The sequence below is a fragment of the Aphelocoma coerulescens genome, chromosome 5, assembly GCF_041296385.1.
Source record: "Aphelocoma coerulescens isolate FSJ_1873_10779 chromosome 5, UR_Acoe_1.0, whole genome shotgun sequence".
Lineage (NCBI taxonomy): Eukaryota > Metazoa > Chordata > Aves > Passeriformes > Corvidae > Aphelocoma > Aphelocoma coerulescens.
The window spans coordinates 42,923,836-42,948,636 of record NC_091019.1 but is presented as its reverse complement, the minus strand read 5'-3'; the positions used below and the strand labels follow the sequence as shown (position 1 = coordinate 42,948,636).

At 35.6% G+C, this 24,801-nt stretch overlaps 1 protein-coding gene across 5 annotated transcripts in view; it reads left to right on the top strand.

Annotated features, from left to right (window-relative positions):
- Positions 1-24,801, top strand: part of SLC25A21 (solute carrier family 25 member 21) — a 237,893-nt gene that overhangs the window by 168,278 nt on the left and 44,814 nt on the right. For all 5 annotated transcript variants that reach the window (XM_069017832.1, XM_069017833.1, XM_069017831.1 and 2 more), the window contains one exon: positions 10,298-10,381. In XM_069017832.1, the coding sequence (XP_068873933.1) occupies positions 10,298-10,381 (84 nt within the window). The remainder of the gene's footprint in view (positions 1-10,297; positions 10,382-24,801) is intronic.

Genomic DNA, 24,801 nt, shown 5'->3' with positions numbered 1-24,801 from the left:
AGTTAGGTTGAGTTTGGGGGGGAAGAAGTAATGTCCCTTTACAATTTTCACCACTTTATGCCAATTTTCAAGCAACTGTCTTTCCAGAAGCAAAAATGATCTTTTTTCCACACCATCCTGGGTAATGAGTGAGTTTTCTCAGCTGGAAGAGTTTGTTGTGATATAAAGGTGCAGCCTTACATGGCTTTTGTCAAGACCCTGTTAGTGTTTCCATTACAGCATTAAGTCTTACTTTCTATTATTTAAAACTGGGATGTCAAGTACTTGAACTTTGGTAGTTTTAAAAATGTATTTACAAACAAGAAAAGTAATCTCATTGAGTGGGGCTATTTGGTTCTGAAAAAAAAAAAAAAGTATCCTGATGTTTTTATAGCAAAAACTGTGATTCAACAAGTTTTGAATATTCAAACTTATTCTTCTGACCTCAGTGTGCAACCTGCATTCTAGATTCTCCTGAGTTTTGTTTAGCATTAGTTTTTGTTGTTAACTGTTAATAGTGTGAGAAAAATAAAAATTAATCTACTGAAGTCTGAAAACAGCTGCTGTTTTTCCATTGCATTGTGGAAACTCATTTCCTTTATTTTTTATTATCTTCATACAGTGAATTAATAGGGTATATTCATAGGTATCAGAGGTTTCTCATTGCTTACTAGGATAAATTTTAGTGTTACACCAAAATTTCCTGAATGTATGTTTATGTATCTGTGGACTCTGAAAAAACTGGCAGGCTACAATTTGAACACACAGAAAACTTTTCTTAAAGTTAAGGGAATACATTTTTGGTTTGATTTTTAAAGAAGGAAGTGCACTATTTCTGATAAATAGTATTGCAGAATGCAGTGCTCCAATGTTTCACTAGTTTTAGTGTAAGTCACCACAGCAGTGAAAGTCGTAGTGCTTCAGAGGAAATTTCATCCTTAACTTGCCTTGTTGTGTCCTACTGTATGTTAAGAATTGCTGAGATCACTCAGCACTGGTTGATAATGAATTCCGTATAAGCTGTAGTATTGGGGCACAGTTGGGTGTGTAAGAGTTGAGTTTCACTCTTTAACTCAGAATTTCCTTGTTTTCCTCATTTAAGTCTGTATGTTTTCTGTCACTTAGCCATACAATTTGATAGAAAAAAAGTAATCTTTTCATGGAAGCAGCACATGAATAGTAGGTAATGTCCATATTATGTGTATTAGCTATTAGTAATTTAAAGTGGTTTGTCTGTTAATGGGAAAGGGCATGTGAGTTAACATTTTCAAATGCAAGGCATTTAGCTGTATTTTTCAGTAGAGTAAGTCTGGTTGTATCCTTTCCAGTATTTTAAAAATCTCAGCCACAATGTATTAATGAAGTTGTTTCCCTTTCAAATATTTTCCAGCGCAAAACTAACACTTCTTTCAGCAACTCACAATTTGATTTTGGCTATTTTCCACTGAAAATGAATTTGGATTTCTGTGTTTGACCATTTCTTTCCATTGGGAGAAAAAATATTTTTTTTATCTTTCTTACTTTGACCATAGGGAGTAAGTATAATGTACGTTTTGTTGTGGTTTGAAAATTTTTGGTGCTAAATCATTTTGATACCAAAAAAAAAAAACCAGAATACATTCAGCTGTGATGGGATTGATCTCATCAAAGAACTTACAATATTAATGAATACTGAAAAGTATTGAACAACCCACCAAAAAATCCTCCCCCTACATCTTCATGCCAGAAAGCCGCAGAAATTCTTCTGCCTTCTCAGAAGGAGAAGTGCTGTGAGATTAGCAGAACAGACACTCAAATCAAAGCTTTGTTGAGAAAACTGTGTAGAAGTACTTGGCCCTTTTTATAAAAAATGTTGAAGAAGAACATTACTTCTTCCAGTGGCATATAGATCTTTATTATATTTTCTGAAATTGGAAGGGGTTTAGAGCAGTGCTTACTGTTTGTATTTCAGGTGTTGTCCAGTAATGACCACCAGTAAGTGGTCATTTGGAACCTTTCTCTGGCTTATCAGACACGTGTTTTATTATACAAAAGTGTGTTGAGATTTGCCTTTGTGTCTCTTTGGAGTAACGGAGAATATTCTTACCTTTTAAAGGCAGCAAAATTACTCCTCTAACTTGGTATCACTTAATTGATAGGTGAAATGTTCATGCCTACATTTAAAATTTTTAACAGCTCTAATTTGCAGAAGCTCAGTAAGGAGTCATAGATCATGGTAATGTCACAGGACACTAGAATTGCTTTCTGGCAAGAGATCAAGAGAAGATACACATTTTTGTAATAGAAGTTAAACTGAGATAAAACCTAGACACTTTTTAAGCAGGCACATATTTCACACTGAAGTCAGCCAAACCACGTTCTCATTTTTCCCCAAACTGAGACTGCATACTGGGGTCTTAATATAATTGTAATATAATATATGATTTTTGTGAAATGTCTTCTAGTCATTGGTTTATATTCCTCATCAATTTGTCCATTGTTTCTCTATAAGCTGTTTTGAAGGAAAACATGTATGACTTTATTCAAAACTAATGAAAACCAGACTTCTGTTGATGTCTTAGGCTATGAGTGACAGACTATTCATACTTAAAATCATAAAAATAGCTCCATCATCTCTGACAATACAAAATTATTCCTTGTGGTGCCATTTTGAATGTTTTCTCCAGTTTAGATAAGGCTCAAAAAAGTCCATAGATTTTGGGGGGTTTCTTTCACTTAGGAAATAGAGATTTAAAAAGTTTCAGAAATAAACCATCAGTGTAAAAAACAAAATGCTGTTTTTCTGTAGATTCTTTCACCAGTGTAACTAAGGGCCTTACACACAGGAATATGTAGATAGAAAACACAAGTAGTATTTAAATTTGCCTTTTGCTTTTACAGTTGGCACATCCTGGCTGGTTTTATTGTGTTAAGGTCACATGTGTTGCGCAATCCTTCACACAAAATACTGAGTGATCTTTCAAATAGTTGTCCCTTTTATGATCATTGCTGTCATCTTATGTTGTGCTCAGAACTTGTATCTAGGCAGCCAAAGCAAAGCTTCAGTGACAGAATTGTACCTCGGACATAGCCATGGCACTGGCAGAGGGGCCAGTGGAGCTGTTCCTGCTCTGGCAGGACTCGTGGATAGGCTTTTCACACAGAACACTGGAGCCATTTCTAAAGGATGATAAAAATGTGGACGGTTTGCAAGTCCTTAACCTTGAGGAAAGGCTGGTACTTCCCAAGGAGCTCTCAGAATCCCACAGCTGCCAGTTGTATCTGGGACCTTGGAAACACAAGAGCATTACAGGCCTTGGAGGCTGGGGTTGAAGACAGGCAGCTCTTGCTGTGCTTGTGCAGTAGGTGGGGAGGACCCCATCTTGGAGCCTCAATCCATACTTTCACCTTGTTGTGAAACATGCAAGTGTTCTCAGTATTTTCATCTGTGAAATAAAATGGAACTTGCACATTCATGAGGTTTCTCTGAATGGTTTTTAGTGTGGAACGAAAAAGTTTTGGTTTTCATTAATTATTTTGTTGTTGTTTAGAACTCACCCTCCACACACAGAGTCATTAATGTAATTAGATTATTAAAATATTTATGGTTTGAAGTTAGTATCTGCTAAATTTCTTCTTTGGGAAAACATGGAATTATTCATATGTAAGTTCTATGACTAGTTATTTTTGTTATTCTTTTGCAATATTACCAAGGTAGATCTGCATTAAACAGTTAAATGGATTAATGTGACCTGCTTCTAGAAACTACAAGGGTTTTTTTCATGAATATTTTCTGAAACTACATGCAAAGAAAATTTTCCTTCTGATGTTATAGCTACTGTATGTTTGTCCCATGCACTCAATGGAAGAATGTAGGAGAAAAAAATCAGAAGAGTTCTTAATTAGTAGCTGACAAAGTACAGCTTTAATGTCTAAAACATTAAATGAATAAAAATATATTTATTGTACTGCCTTCTTTTTCCCTTTGATATTTTTGATGGAATGATATGCTGCCTAACTTGAATATAAAGGCATGAGAGAGGGGAAAGTCATCTATAAAAGGAATAGGAAGTACAGGAAAGAGGAAGTTCTTCTTCTAATTAGTGTACTTTTCTCTGGTCTAAGCCTCGCATTCAGACAACTGGCTGAGAGTATCAGTGAAACACCTAAGCTGTTTTGCCATGTTTAAGAATTTGCTGTTTCTCTATTCAGTGATGCAGTTCATTCAGGGAAAATATTTTCAAAAAATTGTAAGTTCAGACCAAGCAATGCATGGTAAGTTGTCATCATCGAGGCTGAAAGAGTTCAGACCAAGTATTTTATGAGATTTTAGATAAATTGCTTTTAGCCAATCTAAAGGAGGCAGCATATAGTAATGATCTTACTGGGTCCAGTTTGATCAGAACAGCCAATGTGTTCCATCTAAATTCTGGTGTAAATTGTTGTCTGTTGTTGATCTAGCTGTAACTTTTACCATGAATGTACCCTTATTCAGATATGGGCAGTTGCTTCTTTTTCATCTACTGGTGGTGTTTCCTCCTTTTGCCCTACTTATTTCTCATGGCAATTTCTGAGGTATTTTTCTCAGAGCCAAAGTACAAATCAGATAGCAAGTCGACAGAACAGACCTGGATTGCAATAAGGCAGAGATCAGGTGTGGAATGGACACATTTGTGAGGTGCAGTGTTTGATAAACACATTTGTAAATGTGAGAAATCATCAGTTTGTGTTTGGTAATTTTTTATTTTACTGTCATAGCTGATAGTTGATGTTCTAACTAATATAAAATTCAACTCTGCAGAGCAGGCTTTCAGGGTATCTTTACAATTATTTCCATTATTACTATTTTTTTTTTCTTATTAAAAAGCCCAACAAATTCTGCCAAAATTTAAAGGGGTGAATAAACTTAACAAGCATCATTAATTCCAACAAAATGAAATTAATTGTGATGAATTTTGAAATAATTTTTTGTAATACTTTGCTACCTATGTTTCTGGTTTATTTCTGTAAAGTAAATATGAACTGTAAGAAAATTCAACTACAAAAATCGAACTGTATGGAGAATGACTGGAATAAGTCTTTATGATACTCTTTTATGCTCTTCACAGTTAAATAGTCATCATAGCAATACTAGAACACTCAAAATATGACCTCTGTGTAGCAAAACTTTTATCTTTTGCTTAAAATAATTAGGCTTTTTTTGTTTTGAAAAGTAATATTCAGCTCTTTAACAGCTCCTATGATTTACTGTTAAAATAAGTGGCAGAATTATACTCTCAACTTAGTTATTATCCTGTAAGTAACATAAGCAATTCAAAGAACTTGAGCCAAAAAGTGAAATAAATTATATTATTGAGGTCTATTTTCCAGTCCAAACTTTGGCATGAAATTTAAGCATCAGTAGATAGCACTCCTAGTAACACCTGAATAAATGTTTAACTTAACAAGTCAAAATCCTTTTAAAATATAATGCAGGGTTTTTTTTTATTATAAGCATGTGAACTGTTAAATAATGTATATTTATATAAAGCTTCAGACTATACATTTTTTATCAATTTATGCTGGTGGGGTAACTACAGTTAGGAGTGTCTGGAATCATGGGAATTACTGAAAGTGCAAAAAGCTATACATGTTTTAGTTTTCCAAAGACCGTACATTTATTTTAAAGTTGTTTTACATTTAGAGTCACCCAGCTATTTTAATTTGTTTTGTTGTTATGACATGTAATTATCTTCTTTATAGCATCTAAATGTGTCAGTACCTAAGTTTATTTGCTTTAGTACTGCATAAACCCCAATCATGAATGGAAATATTAGGAGCTATATTCAAAACCTAGTAGAATGTGTGATAAAATCCTACCAAGATGTGCAGAGAAGGAAAATACAGCTAAGGCTGCCACTCATTGGCAAGCGCTGCAGCCTGGTATAGAGCTTGGTTCTCTGAGTCAGTGTTTTTCTTTCCCTCTGAACTCTGTGGTTGAGAAACTAGTCAGCAGTGCTGCATAAAAGCAGCATGAAATTCTGGAATTTATGCATGAGGGTTTGCAAACCCAGTGGCAAGAATTTGATGAGTCTAGACTGCTCCATATCAGGTTGTGGTTGTCCTACATAACTGGGACTTAACTGCTCATTATGTGCTTCAATCTAGATATGAAAATACTGATTTCTTCCTTTTAGAGTTTAAAATGACTGAAGTAATGTCAATATGAATTAGAAATCTTCCTCCGGCCTGGATCAGTAAATAAAAGGGGCAGGATTTCTAGGTAAGATTGTGGTAAACAGGCTTTAAGCACTAAATACCTGGATACTATAGTAACAGACATCCACAAGACAACTTCCATGAGATATTCAGCAAACATGAACAAAAAATTTAGCAAATTATTGAGGGATATGGGAGAATTTTTTCCTGAAAGCACATGCATCTTCTTGTTCTTCTATAGATATTGATTCTATTAGAAATAACTACGTAGAGGACTTTCACAAGAGGAATAGGGTCAGAAAAGCATGATGTGGACTGAGGGTTTTATTAAATTCAGAATGAAATGCTGGCTGTTAAAAAACCAACAAGAACTGTAAGGAGCTAGGCATTGGAAACAGATGCATGTGTTTATGTAGAGTCGTTGCTCCACAATATGATGGATCACTTGTTAAATGATAAGTGGTTTGGAGAACTGGTGAAAGAACTCAAGCACCTTCTACATTATGGAATTTCAGGCAGAGCCCATTGAGACTTATTGATCAAGGAGTGTTATAACCATAAAAAAATGCTCTCTCTCATGCTAGTAAAACAACAATAATTTAGGTTTATTCATTTCACAAGCAGAAGTTTTAGTGCTGATAAGTGTGGGTAAGTTAAAATATTTTCCTGGTTTTAGATCATCAGTTTTCAATGCCTTTTGAACAGACCCCAAAACCTCAAATAGTTTTATATGATTCCCACTTTTTACAGAGATCCTAACGATGTGTCTTCTGCAGTGAGCAGAGAAGGACACCAATGTTCTCTTCTTGAACAGTATCAGGGCACTTTTATATCCAAGGAAGCTACTGCAAAGGTACTGTTCATTCAAAGGAGACATGGAAGACCAAGCCCTTTGGACTGCTGCTACAAGGCAGAAAAGGAGATTGTGAGGTCCCTTGTGGCATGGAAGATGGATGTGGGATCTGCAAGGAGCCAAGACAGCAGGCAGTAAATGCTTTGGCTGGTTCTGGGTAGGAAGAAGTAACCTGGGGTGCAAAGTGCCTTCCCCAGCTCTGTGAGCATTCTCAGGGTGGGAGTGCTCAGCTCCACAGCCTTCTGCCCAGAAAGCCAAGAAGCAGGAAAATGTGAGGTGGGGAAAGTTAGCTTGGTGCTCATTTTTAAAGGGATAGCTTGCAGTAAACACACCATGTGTTGGAGTGTCCAGTGACTTCTGACACTTGTTGGATGCTGGTAGTGAGTAGCAGGTTGTCCATCCCAGCCATGGAACAGCATCTCTGCACATATGTCTATGTCTGTTCAGCATGTCGCTGAGGGCTGCCTGCAATCACACTTCAAAATTTTAAATTAGATCAGAAGTTAGTGCTCCGATGGTATTTAGAGGGGAATTTATCTTTTTTGGTCTAGCAAAAGCTAAAAGGATACAAGGCAGGCTTCCAACTTTCAAAAATGCATGAAATTCAGTGGTTTTATAGTGCTTTTAGAAAGGAATGGATTTGAAGCAGAGAAAGCCATTATATATCCCCCAGTTGTGTTCATTCCTCTAAACAATCATTAAAAACAGGCCAGGTTGGGTTTGGTTTTTTTTAAGGGAATGCTTTAGCTCTTCTGTGTTATTAAGACTACTAATAGAGGCTGCTGCTGCTGTCTCCAGGAAAACAAACAAAGTGTTTTTTCAGCTCTTCCCTGAGTTTCTTATAACAAGTGCTGGTGATCAATTAGCTAGTTCATTAAAAAGTTACACATGATTTTATTGAGGCAAGCAATTCTGAATCAAAGAACCCAATTCGCAGATCTAGGTTGAAGCACATAATTGGCATGTATTTTAGAATTGCTGTTAAAGCTATAAAACAGATTTACTAGGGAAGGAATGGATCCAAAAACCCTAAAGGAAGGAATATGTTATTTGTGTGACTCAGTGTTACAAATGGACTCATTTAATACTTAAGTCTTATCTATATTAAAACAAAAATCTGAAATAAATGTAAACCTTCTTTGACTTAACTTCTTTAGCAAGAAGTTATCCTTCATCTGATTAAACAAAAATTACCTACAGGATTATTGCATTTCTTATGGCATTATTTTTATTATTGCTATCAAAGACATATTTTTATTAAGTTATTTAAATTTAGTTGAGAAGTTGCCAACATGTAAACTGTAAAACAGAATTATAAATATGTTCACTATGTTGTTGAGATCCACTGTGACTGGGATTAAAGCCCCAGTTCTACAAACAGTTGTGCATGCAGTATTTAGTGGAGAACCTTACACACGTGCAAGTAGGACATTCCTGAGCATTTGAAGGGTGAGAGCGAGCAAAGTGCATTAATCAAAGGATGTTTTAGAAACAGTGATTTTTTTTTAAGTTTACAAGCAGGCCAAATCTTGAAACTCGAGTAAAAGAGTTTGGGTTAGAAAACTTTATTTTTAAATACTTGGAAAAAGATGTTACTGGTGAGTTTTTGCAAGTTTTCTTTAAGAAAAATAAACACATCTGTGATTTTGAGCTGAGATGTATAAACAATCAAGTCTTAAATATATTAAAATGTGCATAGAAACTACATTCTGTTATAATTTTGCTTGCTTGCTTGACTGCCATAATGTAAAAGCTTCTGTAGCTGATATTGCTGTTGGACTTTGTGTGATGGCATTGAGGCATTTTTTTCAACTATTAGCCTTCCCAAGGGATCTTTTCAGACAAAATGTTATGCACCAGCTCTTATTTGAGTGTAAGCCTATTGAATAGCATTCTTCTCCCTGCCAACTTGGCAGCAAGTTCTTGTGCTAATAAAAGAGGTTACCCCAGATAGAGATCCCAGATGTGCCTGAACTACTTTTATTAGGACTATGGAGGCACTCAGTGTTTCCTTCTCACTGTTTTCAAAGAAGGTGTGGGCTTGCCTTCATAATTGCCCAAAGAATTGCATCACTAGAATTTTTTTCCTCAAATTGAAAAAAATTTTATATGTGCTAGCACAGAAATACTGATGTTCAAAACAATGAATGCCTTTTGCCACAATACAAATGTTGATTTGACCCTACTGAATTCTGTGAGACAGGAGAAAATTGCTGTTTAACCTTGAGTTAAAAACTCCTTGGTTTGTTATCTCATATAAATGAGATTCAGTATCATGATCAGAATAAGTAACAATGTATGTTTCTCAAAACAGCAGTGTACCTGTGGCATGTGGTGTACTTGACTGTAATGTGAATTATTCCTTGAAACCGTTGTGTAGAATTATTATTGTACCTAGTGATAAAACCAATATAGTGATTGCCTGATGTGAGGCTATTTTAGACTGGAATTGCCAACAGCAATATTCTTTTTTATTTTTTAGTGCTATTTTGTAATTAGCAGTTTAAAAAGATGTTATGTTGCTAAAAATTAATCTAAATATCTCCATTCTGTTTACTTCAATGTGCCAGCTGCAGTTTTAAAACTGATAGAAATAGCATCCTCTAACTGAGATACTTAGTAAAATAATGGCATTTGTTAAACTCACTTTTGCTATCCATAAATCATAAATATAAGAGGTTTACAATCTTAAATCATAATCTTGATTTTCCTTTCAAGGCCACAAGCTTCATGTTTAAATTTTTATTGTTGTCAAATGTGAATAAAGGAAATAAGGTTTTAATTAGAATAATTCATTGCTTGCTTTTATTGTTCATCTTATTATTGAATTATGAAAAATGAATGGTGCTCTAATATCATGTCTCTGCTTGATTTTTATTGTAATTGTGTCAAATATAAAAAAGAGCAATACATGATAGTATTCCATTTCAGATTTTTGAAAGCGGGGTTTGATTCAAACACTCATATTAGTTTCAATGGGCTTTGGATCAGGCTCAGGGTTAGCAGCTTATTTTTCAAACAACTAGAAAGAGGTGTAAATGTCAAAGGTTATAGCTATACTGTGAGTTCCATAAACTACAAAAAAGTTACTACTAAAGCTCTATTTTTCCTTGGTTTAACAGCTTCTATGAAAACAGTGTTAATAAGTGTATCAGGAACAGTATATAATAATGAATCAGAGACGTAAAAAAAACCCTTTAAAACTCCTTTTATATAATAATTGGAAAGTTAAAAGTGACTTAAAATCCCTGACTTCTCATGCTGTGATGTAAATTGTATTTTTTTTAGGTTCCAAATTCAAAGAGGGAAAACTGATCCAACCAGTTACAAGAGCCTGGGGGACTGTTTTAGGACTATTTTCCAACGAGAAGGGTAAGAGTATATGTTTTTAAAATTGTCAATTTTATGTGACCTTTCTTAATCACCCATTTTCCAGACATTAGATCCTCTTTATATTCCACTCTTTTCTTTTTCACAATTGCGAGAATTTGGCAAACGTACTCTTACATAACGAGCACAGTTTGAAAAGTCTTGATTAGTCTAAATTAGACTCACAATGCCAATTTTGGTTATTATAATATGTTGAAGAATGCACAGCTGTATAGAGATGCTGGTGCAAGCCCTGCTTCAGCGCTGGGAGCAGGCTGGCTGCATCAGTGTATTGCTGTATCTTCACTCTTGTGTCTTCTTGTCCTGCTTTTCCAAACTAGCTCAGGCTAAGTGAATCACTTGTTTACAAGCTCTGATGAACTGGCATTCCCAGTTACCTGTGGTAGACAATGTTTCCAGGACCTGTGTGAGCAAAATTCTACAGCTTTTCAGTTTGACAGAATATGGAAAAAAGAGTTATGGTCATTAGTTACTTGAATTGTACTGGCGTCATAAGGTACCACTGCTCTAAGCCTGAGCTCCTCTAAGGGACTGGGGTTCTGATCCAGAAAGGCATTTAAATATAGACTTAATTTTATGAGCAGTCCAGTTAAAGCCAGTGAATGTAATGGGATCAATCATATGCTTAAAGTTAAGCCTGTTATCCACAGGAGCTCTTTGGAAGCTAGCCTTTAATCAAGGTAACTCTAATTAGTAAATCCCAGCTTTGAGTAGCTGGCAGGCTTTCCATAAACTTTTTTAATACAATAGCAACCCAGGGTTTTTTTATCCATATATCACAGAAACAATTTGGTTGGAAAAGACCTCTGAAATCATCAAGTCTAAGCTAGAGATCATGAGTCCAACCCATATATTCCCCAAAATTGAACTGTTCTTGTGTCTAGTGGCAAAGATACTGAGTATGGAGGCAGCATAGATGCAGTGAGACAGACTTCTTGCATCCACAAGCTGTAGTGGAAAAACAGAGGTGAGATGAGCAGTGAAAATTAGTAACTAGACCACTTTTCTTTCCTGCAGTGAGATTTAGCTAAGCTGTACTACATAAGTGCATCCATATAGAACCAGATGGTTTGAAATGAGGAAATAGGGGCATACAAAGAAGTTTCATTAAGGTGTCAAAAGAGGAAGTTTTCACAGCTGGCCTTATTAGTTGTAAATTCATTTTTGTTGAGAGAATAATGTTGTGTATTGTCACTACAATAGACATCAAGAAGCTTCAAAGCTAAAAAGATTCCACACAAATGATAATCTGTGCCTCCTGAGGTTTTCTGGGCTGAGTTTATGTTAACTTGTATTGCTTCTCAAAAGAAAACTATTGTATCAATATTTACAATAATGTATAACTATTTTGAAATAGAAAACTAGTTTCAATATTTAAGTCAGTGAGCAGGAAAACAGTATTTATCTCATCCCAACTCACTGGTATTTTTCGTATCTGGAGAAAGAGTCTAAATCAAGAGACAGCTTCCAAGTTAATTGATTATTCATTGGTTCTTTTCTTACGGAATCCTTGTGTACCGATACTGGAATTAAACCAGAATATTTTTAATGTTTGTATCAAGTCATGAATCTGTGAGCAGGAAAAAGAGGATGATAACATGAAAATATTATATATTTAAATCACAATTTAACAGTGGATTGCACAAAACTTCTGTTGGGCAAGAGCTAATGCTGAGTTGTACTTGTCTGTTTCAAAAGCAGTCAATACTTATCTAGCCAAAAAGCAAATTTCATGAATGCCTGTTTTTCTCCAGGAAGATAGACAGAGGCAAAAATTCACATTTAAACAATATTAAGCACTAGGAAAAAAATAAGATAAAAAATCTCAGATGAACTAAAATCTTAAATTTTGGATAAAAATAAGTAAAGAAATCAGTTAATCCTGAAAAACCAGTTTGACTCCTTGAGTCTTCCATTCCTGTCTGCACAAGTTGTCCAGTTTTCTGGAGCATTGTGATTATGACAACTGTGAAGGAAGTGAGGGTGGAATGTGAATTATTTTAGTTTGTGGAAACCTTTAATCCTGACAATCCATTCCTTGTGTGACCACTAAAATGTACAGAATAGAGCTCCAAGAAAGGGCTTCACGCTTAGATACCAAGCAAACAAAATCAGCTTATGAGGTGTTCAGGTTCAGGTGTGTAAATCTGTGAGGAGGATATAAGAAACTCATTTATGCCCCATGTTTATTTCATATTGGCAATATGAAACACCACTGATGGTGTGTGACATTTTCTGAAAATATGTAAATATCTAATTCTATAAAGAATTTGGTCATAAACTAAAGTGAAAAGAACTAATCTAAACTAAAAAGGGTTTAGGTATCTTTCTCCAGCACTCTGAATTCCCTTTTGTCATCTGTAATTTTATGTTAAATTGACTAAAAAAAATCCTAACTAAATAAAGAAACACAGTAGGAAAAGAAGTGTTACTAATGGCCTGTCCCTGAAAATGTTTACATTTGGGAATATTGCTTATGCTGATTTGTAATTACATTTTTCAGTAGTAGCAACTACGGTAAGCCAGAATGTCAAAGCCCAGTTCAGACAAGACTCTTCATACTGCCTTAACTTTTGGACCTTGTTATGTTGAGGTTAAGTATGCAGAATCAGCCTAGGAAGTATCTATTTTTATGAACACATATGCAAATGTTTCATTTGCTGCAGTGGCTCTTACTGAAAATCAACCAGTATTATGTTACTACAGTATCACAGTAACAGTGTGGTGATTTCATGGAAAGCTTCTTCGTCACAAATAACAGCAGAATTCTTTAACTACCCCTCTGATTTTGTCCTCATTACAAAGAAAAGGACAGAGGAAATAATTCAGTCTAACACTAATAGAACCCTGCCCATTGCAAAGAATCAGAAAACACGTTTATCTTTACACCTTTATCTTTACAAAACACTAGAAATCTTTTGACCAAAAAAAAACAAAACCCCCGCAGGAAAAAGTCCTACAAAAACTCCCTTCCCCCAAGCTTTGCGTAACTCTTTAGCTGGAATTAAATTTTCTTCATGGGGAATTAAATTCTTCAAAGAAGGATCCATCCCTTGAAGTCTTTTCTTATCTTACAAGAAAATGGGAGTCACAAAACATAAAATTTAATTGAGACTCACTAAACGAAGGCTCAGTCGAGCAGAGCATTAAAGGTCACATAGCTTTCTTTTAAAGGGAGGCAGAACTATTAACTTCAGGGATTTTGTGAACTTGTTTTGGGAGCATCCAGTCACTACCAATTGCACAGGAGCTGCTGTGGTGGAGATCCTCTCAGGTGATGAGCAACCTCTGCTCAACTGGTTTTGCTAGGAGCCATGCAGTAAAGGTTCTCTGGTTTCACTTATGAGATGATGCATGAATTGACAGATCTTTGACAGTGAGGTAAACCCACCAGGAGCATATCTGTTTATTGAGGAGTGACAGCTTTATAGCCAACATAAAAATAATCTGATGCTTACTGGGAAAAATGTTTGGAGACAGGATTAATTCAAACCATTAATAGAGAAAACTTTGCATTCTCTTTAGATCCTACAAACAAGAGGTTAGATTGTGTTAACTGAACAGTTTTTATATCATCATGATCTTTACTGCATTTGTATTCACTTGCGCTTTTTTTGACAGTGACTTAGGTTGGAATTTGAAATGTAAGAATAAACCAATGTTCTAGCTGAATGTATATGTTGTATCTATATTAAAGACACATGGTGTTGTGTCTCATATTAAGAATGGAAAATTATGCCCATCTGCACTGTCTTAATCTGCAGTTACAGCATTAAAATGATGGATGCTTTTATTTCAAGTCTGTAAGCAACTTTGTTCTTATAAACTTGGATTTTCATGGGCTCATAATTTCAACAGTAAATTTTCTGGTTTATAGTTGGTTTTTTTGGTAGGCACTCAGTCGAGAAACCTGTTACTTTCTTATTAATTTGTTAACTTGCCTAAAATAAGAAGGATAGTAGTGTCCTGGATTCCAGTTTTAAAATTCAACACTTCAATAAGTTACAGTTTAAAGTGCTTGTTAGCCTTTCTTAGAACTAGATGGTCCTGGGAAAGTGCAAAACACAATTGTCATTCATTTGAGCCTTCATTACTTCTGCTGAGTTATTTGATTATTTATGTTTAATTTGCTTTGGGAAGGAGCAATTACTTTCACATTTACACAGTCCAATAGCTTTATAATTATTCCTGTCTTGTTCTCAGCACCACCTTACCACTCTCTTGTTCCTATAATTGCCTGTATGACCACACCCCCGGTTTTTTTTAATAAGCAGCACCCTGACTCATACGTTAATAGGATTAGGTTATAAAGCTGCACAAAACCTGTCAGCTATGGGTGGAGTATGTGGGAGAAAAGCCAAGACTAAGCAGGAGCTGGATGAGTGCAGAGTCATCAGCAAACATGCAGAAGCTGGAGGGCTCCTGGTTTATGTGATATCAGCGATCATGCATCAATTAAGGAATTTGCTAGCTCTCTCCTTTGTCTTGCCTCTGTCCATCAACTGTCTGTCATGGTAACAAGTGCTTGAGAGACTGCAGCAGTGCTCTTGAGGCCTGGCCCTCCCAGCTGCCTTCAGAAGACACTCTGCTGATGCTAAATGCCACCAGGTCAGAGAAGGAAACTGGCAGAGCTGGCAGCCATGCAGGCAAGCACTAGCCTCTGGCACTCACCAGCAGCATCACTGACCATTCCTGCTCCCAAATGAGAGTTGCACAAAGTACAAATACTATCCTGCACCTGAAACCTTCAATGAAATTTTCAGCCAGGAAAGTGTGACATGGTCAGTCATTCCAAAAATCCTTTTTCCCAGCATGCATTTATAAAGGAGAGATTAATTTCCACTTACTGGAGGCATAAATTCTTGTGGTATTGACAGACCAGACTTCAGGCTCTACTTTCAGTGCTCTGAGGCAAACAGAAGTTGTAAAGATGTTATTTCCCACACACACACACACAGCTATCTGCCCCACTTCTTAGTTTCTTGTTAGCACTTCAGATCAGGAGGAGCAGAAGTGAACTTGGACCCATGATTGCTTGGTGTATTCAAGAATCTTATTTCTTAGTAGAGACACACCTACACTGACAGTTTCAGAGACTGTGATCTTGCAAACTGAAGGTACCTTTTCTCTTCTGCCTCCACTACAGGAGCAGTAACTTCCACCTGAGCACTGAAGAAAGTCTGCTAGCACTTGTACTTCAAGAGAAAAAAATCTATACATAGATCTGACTCTCCTCTGGTCGTACTGGCCTGTCTCACACTTACAAACTCATAATACTTGTACAGCCTTGCTAAAGTGAGCCTGAAGCTGCTAAAAAAAGAGCACTACACCATGAAAATGTCTATCTGTATATGTCCTGATGCATCCCCATAGTTCATAGTATATCGCTAATTTTTCTTCTTTTCATCTGTCATGTTGTCGACTTACTCTGTGGATCACATTATTCTACATTGGCATCTTCTTCCCATACTATTGTGTTTATTGAAGACTTCACGAAAAACCTGTAATGTAAAGTATCAGAAATAATTGTCACATTCCTGTGTGAAATAATATAATCCAAAATGTAAAGTCTCAATTTAGTTTTATAACAAATTGTTGAATTGAATTCTAATTGAAATGGTAAAGGACAGCGTAGTGGCTTAAACTGTGAACCTGTGTGAAATCTGCTGGTTTTCATAATTAAAAATTAAAGTCTTAGGGCTGAATTTTTGAACCCTTGTTCTTGCTTAACATATCTTTAAAGAATAAATGCTCAGTGTTAGAAAAACTAGTATTTGTATATTTTCAGGGAGCATGAGCTTGCAAAATTTAGGTAGGGACATAGCAAGTTCTCATAGTACATAATTAAATTTATCAACTGTTTAATCAGTACATTTATTTTTGAACACAACACTCCTCAGCAAGTGCCCTCATGCCTGTGCATTTTGGAAGACAGGACCCACGGGCCCTGTGGAAATTGGTCTCACATATCTGCAGTGAAAAGAAAAATGATGCCTTAGCGCAGACTAGGTGCTCCACAATCAAAGAATTTCAGAATTTCTTCTGGGTAATTAGCAAGAATTCCTTCTTCATAGTCCATGACATATATATGCAGAGTAATAGATCTGCTTTCCCTAAAACTGTTCTTATGCCACTTACTCTCCCCTGTCTGCATAGACCTATGTGCAATATCTGTTCTTACTGTTTTCAGTTTCATTTCATTGTCTCTACTTTATCTGGACTTGTGTCTTAAAACCATCATTTTTATTCTTACTCTGAGTGAGTGCTGAGCCATAATATTTAAATGATGGTATAGCCTTGAATAAAGTAATCATAAAGACTACTTTCAAGATTAAAGGAATGCATAAAATTTGACTGACAGACTTTCCCTGATAATTTACTTTAACATTTCTATTTATATTATACTCACAAGGTTTTTAGATCAAATATAACCACAAAGGAGACATCTTTTGTGTATTTATATGAAGGTGATGTGCATTCTGCTTTCTTTTGTACATAACCAGTTCTTAATCCAGTGCCAACAATTCTAAGTGGCTGGATGCTTTAGCAACACAAGTGAGTCACAAAATAAAGATGATACTTGTTCTTTTAACAAATAGGTCTCAAAACACTTCACAGAAGAAGGAAGTACCATTATCTCAAACATACAGATGGGGATGTTCATGTGTAAAGTGTCAGGGAGTCAAGTAGATCTGGACTGGAGCATGCACACAGGTGGTTCTCACAGAGCAGCCTGATACCGTGTTGCTTATTTGCCCCATGGTAGCATGTTAATACCAAAGGTCTGAGGAACATATGCACTGGACATAAAATTGCATTATTTGATACAGGTTTCTAGTTCAGAAATGGTCTGAAGACTTAATCAGCAGCTCACTTTATGAAGTAGTTTTCTGAGGGCATACATGGATGTAGTGTCATGTTTAGGCCTTTAGCTGGATATCCTGAGTGCAAGGCTAGCTCCCTGTTCCATGGACGGGACTGTCTCCGGAGTCAGCAGTATTTACTGATGTTACTGTCATGAGGTTTTCATCATCCCATTCAGGCAGGAATTCTCTGCTCCTGACTGAAGGTTCCCTACCCCCATCTTCATATGTTAACACTTGAAAACATAAAAAATGGCTTTGGAATGTGAAAAACTTTGTGTGTGTAGCTGTCTGAAATACAGTGAAGTTATAGTGGTATAACTAAGGGCAGCATTTGACTAACCACATTTTTATTACTGACGGACACACATTTTACTTGCAAAATTTAATCTGGTATATATGGCAACGCAGTAAACAAGAACACTCTTTTAAAGAGAATCACTTCTGAGAATCATGTGCTTTAAAGATGAAACACATGCTTATTTATTTCCCATAGGAACAAAACACAATAAAATCATGTAAACCTTAAAAGCATCTTAGAAGTAAACGGGCCAAACGTTAACTGGTGTTAATTGTTATCATTTGCTAAGGCCACTGGAGGTACACTTACATTGGGTGACTGATCTGCACTTTTTAAAGGTTCAAGTTGGGGTTTTTTTCTGGATATTTTCATAATCATATAGTTTTAACTGTAAAGATATGATTTCTCAAGTCTCTCTCTTTTCTAATACTATAACATAAATAGAACTCATTATAGCATTAATATTTATAGCAATAGCTCCCTGGATCAGATCACTGCATCTTAAGATGCTTATATTAAAGAAGTAAAAAGATACCTACAAGAATTGTTTGCAATCCATTTTAATCTATCTACTTAGAAGATCAGTGGAACTAAATTTTTTAGTCCTTATTATTTTAAAACTCAAGAATATTTGTCATTTTGCCACATTAGGTTCATGATGGCTTCAAACATCATGTTTAAATAGATCAATGTAATAATTGTGCTTATAATAAACCTTCTATTAAATCTAGTGTGTGGAGAATACCATACTATGCTTTATTATCAAATTCGCTGAATGCGTTCATGTTGTCTGAAAGTGAAGAACACGTCTGCCAAATTTGGTAGCCCAGGAAAATGGCCATGAATTTCTCCTGCTTCAGTAACTGGTTCAACATGAGACACTGCAGTGTTTCACAGAGGTGAACTACTATGTCATTCCCTGGTGCTCCAAGCAGAGGTTTGCTTGTCATCAGAGGCCCTGATGGCGACATTTCTGCCTGGCACCATTCGCCTCACTTCTGGCAGGGACAGGGTGCTGCCTCTGAGCCCTGAAACCTCCGTGCCTCGGAGCTGCTGAGCTGAGAGCCACCTAGAGTTAGAAAACTGGGAAGAGCTCGTACACGCTGTGCTGTACGTGCTGTCCTTCTCCACGGCTTCCTTGGCTCCCCTAGGGCTGTGCAAAAATTTCAGCTAGTGAGAATCTTTCAGGCCAGGAATCAAGTCCCCTCAGAGTTTAGTCACATCCAGGGCTACATTCCCCTGAGCAAAGATTTCAGGAATTACTGTTAAATGCCTAATTAAGCTGAGTTAACTTTTGGGTCATGCTGCTTTTTGGGGATCTGTCCCTAAAAACTTGCTTGTTCTGAAATGATATCTCTTTAGTGCCATTAAAGCCTTCAGAATTGAAACCTGTATTTAAAATGTGAGAAACTGATTCAAGCCCTGATGGAGAGAGGGAGCGGGGGGGCTGTCTCTCAAATCTGAGCTAGGGCAAGGCTGTCATGCCCATATACAGGCAGATAAAAAGATCTGAAATCTATCTGAAACCTCTTTCTTACCAAAGGAAACAGCTCTGAAATCTGATGATGACATTGTCAGTATTCAGCTGTAAGAATTAACTATTTATCAGTTATGTAAATCTAGCCATTGCATTTAACGTTTCATAAACACGGTAGTGGAGGCATCATGAGCTGCAAAATTAATTGCAGGTATGTGATGTGTTTCTTTAAAAGACAAGTGGTTATTTACTTCTCTCTAATTTGGGCTTCTGGTAACTATTATTTGATAACCTTTTCTTTAAAATAAAAATTCCACCCTATCAAGGAGAAAAAACAGTGACCAGAGAACAGATAAATCATTTTTATGTCCTTAGAACAGCTGACTTCACACTTTTATTACATTGTTTGAAATAGCATCTTTTCATCTGGAAGGAATCAGTTTAAAATGTGATTGTCAACACAACAAAACCAGCTTTCTGTTTAAAATGGCTGCTTGTGAAGCTTAAACTACACTTCTGCCAGGATTTTCTTTACAGACTTTAGTTACTAGAACCAAGAGATTTTAGATGGGATGTTCACAGGAAATACCTGGCAGACAGCATAAAATGCAAAGTAAAGCATTTTTATTTTAGTTATAGAAAGCATGCCTGTGAAAATGAGCAACAGTGTTTTAGGTCAAAAACTTTGTTTTTCAAATGAAAGTTTCTAAGTTGAAGTTTGAAGTGGATGAGAGAAAAAATTCTCATTAATTTTTTCATGTCCTGACCTAAGTAACCAAACAACTTACACTTAGCATATTTCTTAGACTATATCTCATACTTTTTTATAATGGTGCTATTATATCTCTGTCTAATCTGCATGTCTTTACCTCATTTAAATTAATTTCTTCACTGGCTACATCTGAAAACACAGCTTAGTCCCTTTTATGAGAATCCTTTTAATTATTATTGTCCACAATTTTTTATTTATATGTAATTTAGATTGATTCGAACAACTAAAATTTTTACACCTCTAAAGATGCAGATCAAGATCCTATGCCAAATCAAGTACTTTATACATTTTCACTTAAGAACTAACTGAGCTGTACATTATATACATTTGCTCATTATTTTATCTGTAAATTACAAAGATGTAGTAAGACTATAACAAGCTATTAGAATAGGTAGAATTTTTTGAGTACTCATAGTTTTCTTGTTCTCATGGTAGGTTAAGTATATATTACTTACAATAGCTTTAGTAATAATTTTGTATTATTAAAAGTGGAGGTATCTTCCATTTTTTTTTCCTAATAAATTACTTTGTTTTTTTTTTTAATGTTGGAAGTTAAAATAGCATTGTATGAGAAACTTCTAAAATGCATCTTCATTAGAAAGGCAGTCTTTCCCTGACAGCCTTCTTTTTGTTGAACCACAGAGCTGCTGTTGGCAGCAGTAAGTGCCAGGTGGGCTGATCATTCATCCTTAACACCATTACCAGCCCCTCTTCTCTTTGCAATGTTCTTTACCCAAGTTCAATTCTTTCTGTGTATCATGCTTCACATTCTGAAAGAAATTTCGTAATCCAGATGTTGAGAATATCCATGCTTGACCATGGAGGAGAAAATATTCCTCCAAAACAGTGTGCCAAATCAAAATAAAAAGACAATGTAAATAGCTACGAATATTTGACAGTTACATAGATTTTCCATGGAATGCATCTTAAATAAAACAAGATAAAATGCAATTAGCATGGAGTATGGAAATATTTTAGAACAGTGTGTTTCTGTATAATGCTAACTCATAGTTCAGGGCATGTTGCATTCCATATGACTCAGAGAATCAAACTGTGAAAAATAAATATTTTATTTTGCTTGTTATGTTATTGGCCTTGTCAAAGAAAATAAAATTCTAAATACATATGAGGTTGGGGTTTTTTTAATTTTCATGTTCTTTGCTTATGCAACTTAAAGCATGCTGTGGTTCTTTACCCTATAAATATCAATACTAACTTTAAGGCAATAAAAATAGTTTTACTTAATTCCAAAAATGTCTACATCAAGCGTAGTGCATGTCTCACACGCTGCATCTCCTTACAGGACTGCATGCACACAAGCACAGATAAACTGCACCATTGCATTCTGTCTATCCAGCGCAGAGAGCTGCTTTCACAGTGAGCCAGCAGGCACTTAGTAGTAAATTTCTGAAGTTTCCATGCAGCATTGGCTCCAGTTATGAATACAAGATCAATTCTGATACTTTTTTTATATAGCTTGCCTTCAGTGTTTGTCTATTTTTGTGTATTTTAGCTCTGCCTGAACTTGCATACATGCTGTTTTGTAGCTGACTATCATAGGCTGGGTGTCTCAAGTACAGAGTGATTTTTTAGGGTTTATTTCATTCTGACAAGTGCAATTTTTCCATGATAAATAAACACCTCTGCATCATAGGCATTAGGTAGCCAAACCCAACACATCTCTTTGCTGTTCTCTGTAGCAGTTAAACTCTATGGCTGGGATAAATGCTTCTACACTCCTGCTGCCTCCTAATCTAGGTGGGGGCTCAGATTACTTACCATTAAAAGATTTCTTAATGAAACTCATTTTCTGATCATTTTAATCCCACAAAAACTAACTTTATATCCTGATTTAAGAAAAGTCTAATTTTGATAAATGTACCTTCTTTAATTTGCAAAACCCTTCTTGCAACAAAGTATATATTCCACTTATGTCTTAATTAAACTATTTTTCTGCATAAAATATTTCATCAAAAATGTCTTAGGTATTTTAAGAGCCGATTTTCTACACCACTTTTATTTGGAAATATCATCTGTCTTCTGTCTGATTTACCATTTATTATATGGGAAGTATTCATTCTTTTGACTGCCACTGTGATTTAGGAGACTAAATCTGGCCTAAATTTTGTGGATAAAAGTGAATTACTAGCTAGTTAGCATTTCAGGTTTTGTTTTAAAATATTCTCACATATATGCCTCTGTGTTTGAAAACACAAAATAGTATGCTTGCATAATATTTCGATTTTCTTATACTTTTTGGGTCACAGCATATTAAAGTACTTCATCTCATTTTTTTCATACTTTCTTAATAAATGGGTAATTTAATTTAAGTATCAACTTAGGCTTTCTTTAAGAAGTATGTAAAAGGGCAAACCAAAACTTTCAGTTGCATTTTAAAAACACCTGTGCAAATTAAATATGTTGTCACTATTTTGGGAATAATTTCTCTGACCACTCATGTTAATAGTTGCAAGTAATTAATAATTTTTCAAAGCTATAATATAACAAGAAAAATAACAGTGTATTTTTGTACAAATAACAATTTTCTTAGATTTTCTTCAAAATTTTGTAATTTTAATTTTACCTAGGGTTACATAAAGAAAAAGGGGGAAAATCAATTTAGTATGTTCCTGAGAACAATTGTATTTGTGTAAAAGGTGAAAAATTGGCTAGTGAGCAGTTTAATATAGGGAAAGTTGCAAAATGCAAGGAATCGGTGGCAAGAAAGTTTTCTCAGCATCCTGTTTGGGAAAATGCAGTTTTTAAAGTAGATCTTTCTAAGTTACTGTGAGGGAATGCTTGGAATTTTGTCTTTCTACCGAAAAGGATTGGTTTTCCCTTGATTGTCATCAGTTTGCTGGGTTGTCCTGCTATTTAAGCTATTAAAGACTGGTGTGCTGCTTGGTCTCAGGTGATCCATAAAAAGGAATGAAGCCTTGGGAAGGTAAACCATCACCAGACTGGTTCGGTGTATCAGCCTTCCATGACGGAAGCTCTTTGTTGAGAATTGTTGGCAATTCCAGCAGTTTCCAACCGAAGATAAGAGCCAGCGTTCTCAGATAATGCCCTCGATCACACATCTGATGACAGACTCCTGCATGCAAGTTTTTTCAGGTGCTATGTTTGCTCAGTAATCCTTCAGTGCCAATCTTTTCTAAATGGTGAGCAGGTCCCGTCAGTAATGGACATCAGCCATTAGGCTTGTAATATTTGTCGTAGATCGGGTTACAGCTTTGTTACTGCAGTGTGATGAATGGATGCTGTTATGCTCAAAGAAAATAAGTGCAATAAATTTAGGAGTCACTACTAAATGAGTTGTTACTTTAGGGGCCTGATTCACATCCTTCAGAAGTCAGTGGAAACTATTCTGTCGGCTAAAGCCTTTATATCAGGCCTTCAATTTTGTTTCTCTTTTAAGGAACACAAGCCAGGGCTGCCATTTAAATACAGTTCCTCCTTACTTACTATATGCAAGTTTACACCTGAACAGTAATTTTAGTGGAACTCTTACTTTATCTATGTCTTATTGTTGATTTTCTGTGTAAATGTTTTGATTAAATGTGGAGGCATAAAGAGAGTTGACCACAGAACTTGACAAATCACTCATGAGCTAATCAGAAATGAGATGGAAGGGTTCAAAAATTCATACAATATTTCTTACAGACTTTTTTTTTTCAGGATCCCAGTAATTCCTACACCACATTTTGAAGTCTGTGCTCTGATTTTATGCTTTCTTTGCTTGTTGGCATTATTCTGGAAGCTACTCTGAATGAAGATGGAGTTAAAAAATTATCAGGGACCATAGAATCTGTCTGTGGCCAAAGTCTGAACTGTGTTTTATGCTTTATGCAAATTTTTAGGGAAGTTCAGATAAGTACCCAAAGAAGTTCTAATTTATTAAAATAATTTCTGGTGACATGAAGATGATGAATTTCCTTTTTATATTCCAAGATATAGGAATATAGGTATGCCTAATACGTATGAAAAGCAAGGCACTGTTTTAAGGTGTAAGCCATAGAAGTGTTACCCTTTGTTTGTTACCAGCCTTGTGTGGACAACAGTTTAAGCTGTGTAGGGGCTAATAAAATATTGCTTCTACCCACATTCATAAAAATTCTGCATAACTGTTTAGTTACTAGCTAGAATGTTTGCTATAGCAACTCCAATTCCAAATTACCTAATAGATATCCTACTTCTGGGAGATAGACTATCATCTTACCATAAGATATATGGTAATATGTGCTGCTTAAATGTTTATGCTTATTTTTAACTTATAAGTAACCCCTTCAAGTTCAACCCGTAGTTGCTGTACAGACCTCATTTTCATACTCTAGCTAGTGGCAGTATTATATAAATATTTACTCCTTCCCATTGCTTTGTAAATGCTGGTGCCCTCCTTTGTGCTACCAGTGAGATTACCTAAATCAGATATAAAAAGAAAAACGAGTATACATGTGCAAAAAAAATGTAGGAAGAGACATTTCAGTGTATTTCTAGAATAGTAGAAATACACTGACAATTGTATAGCTTGGTGTGTTAAAGCTGAGAGACTTCCTACATAAAATGCATTCTTGGAGGATATTTGATATAGAAGGGATCTGGAGATCTGTGGTAGTAAGAGGAGCAAAAGAGAAAGAAAGAATTCCCTACCAAAAGATGTATGACCAAAATGTATTCTTCTTGCTTTATGTAAGCAATAGTATTTGGTTTTCACTAGAGGGCAAATTTGAATGCAAACTGCGTAAAGTGTGCAGATCCTGGTTCTTATTGCTTAGACTATACAAATGCTCAAAAACTCTATTTTACAAAAAAAAAAAAAAAAAAGTAAATACAGGATCTTTGAGCAGTATAATCTGCTGCTGCTTGCCTGCTCCTCAGAACCTTCTTTGATTCCTTCTGTGCCAGGTAAGTAATTTCATTCAAAATGAAGCTCACATTGCCTTCCAGAGCAGAGCAGAGAATGTAAATTTGCTTCTGTCCTGCTGGGTG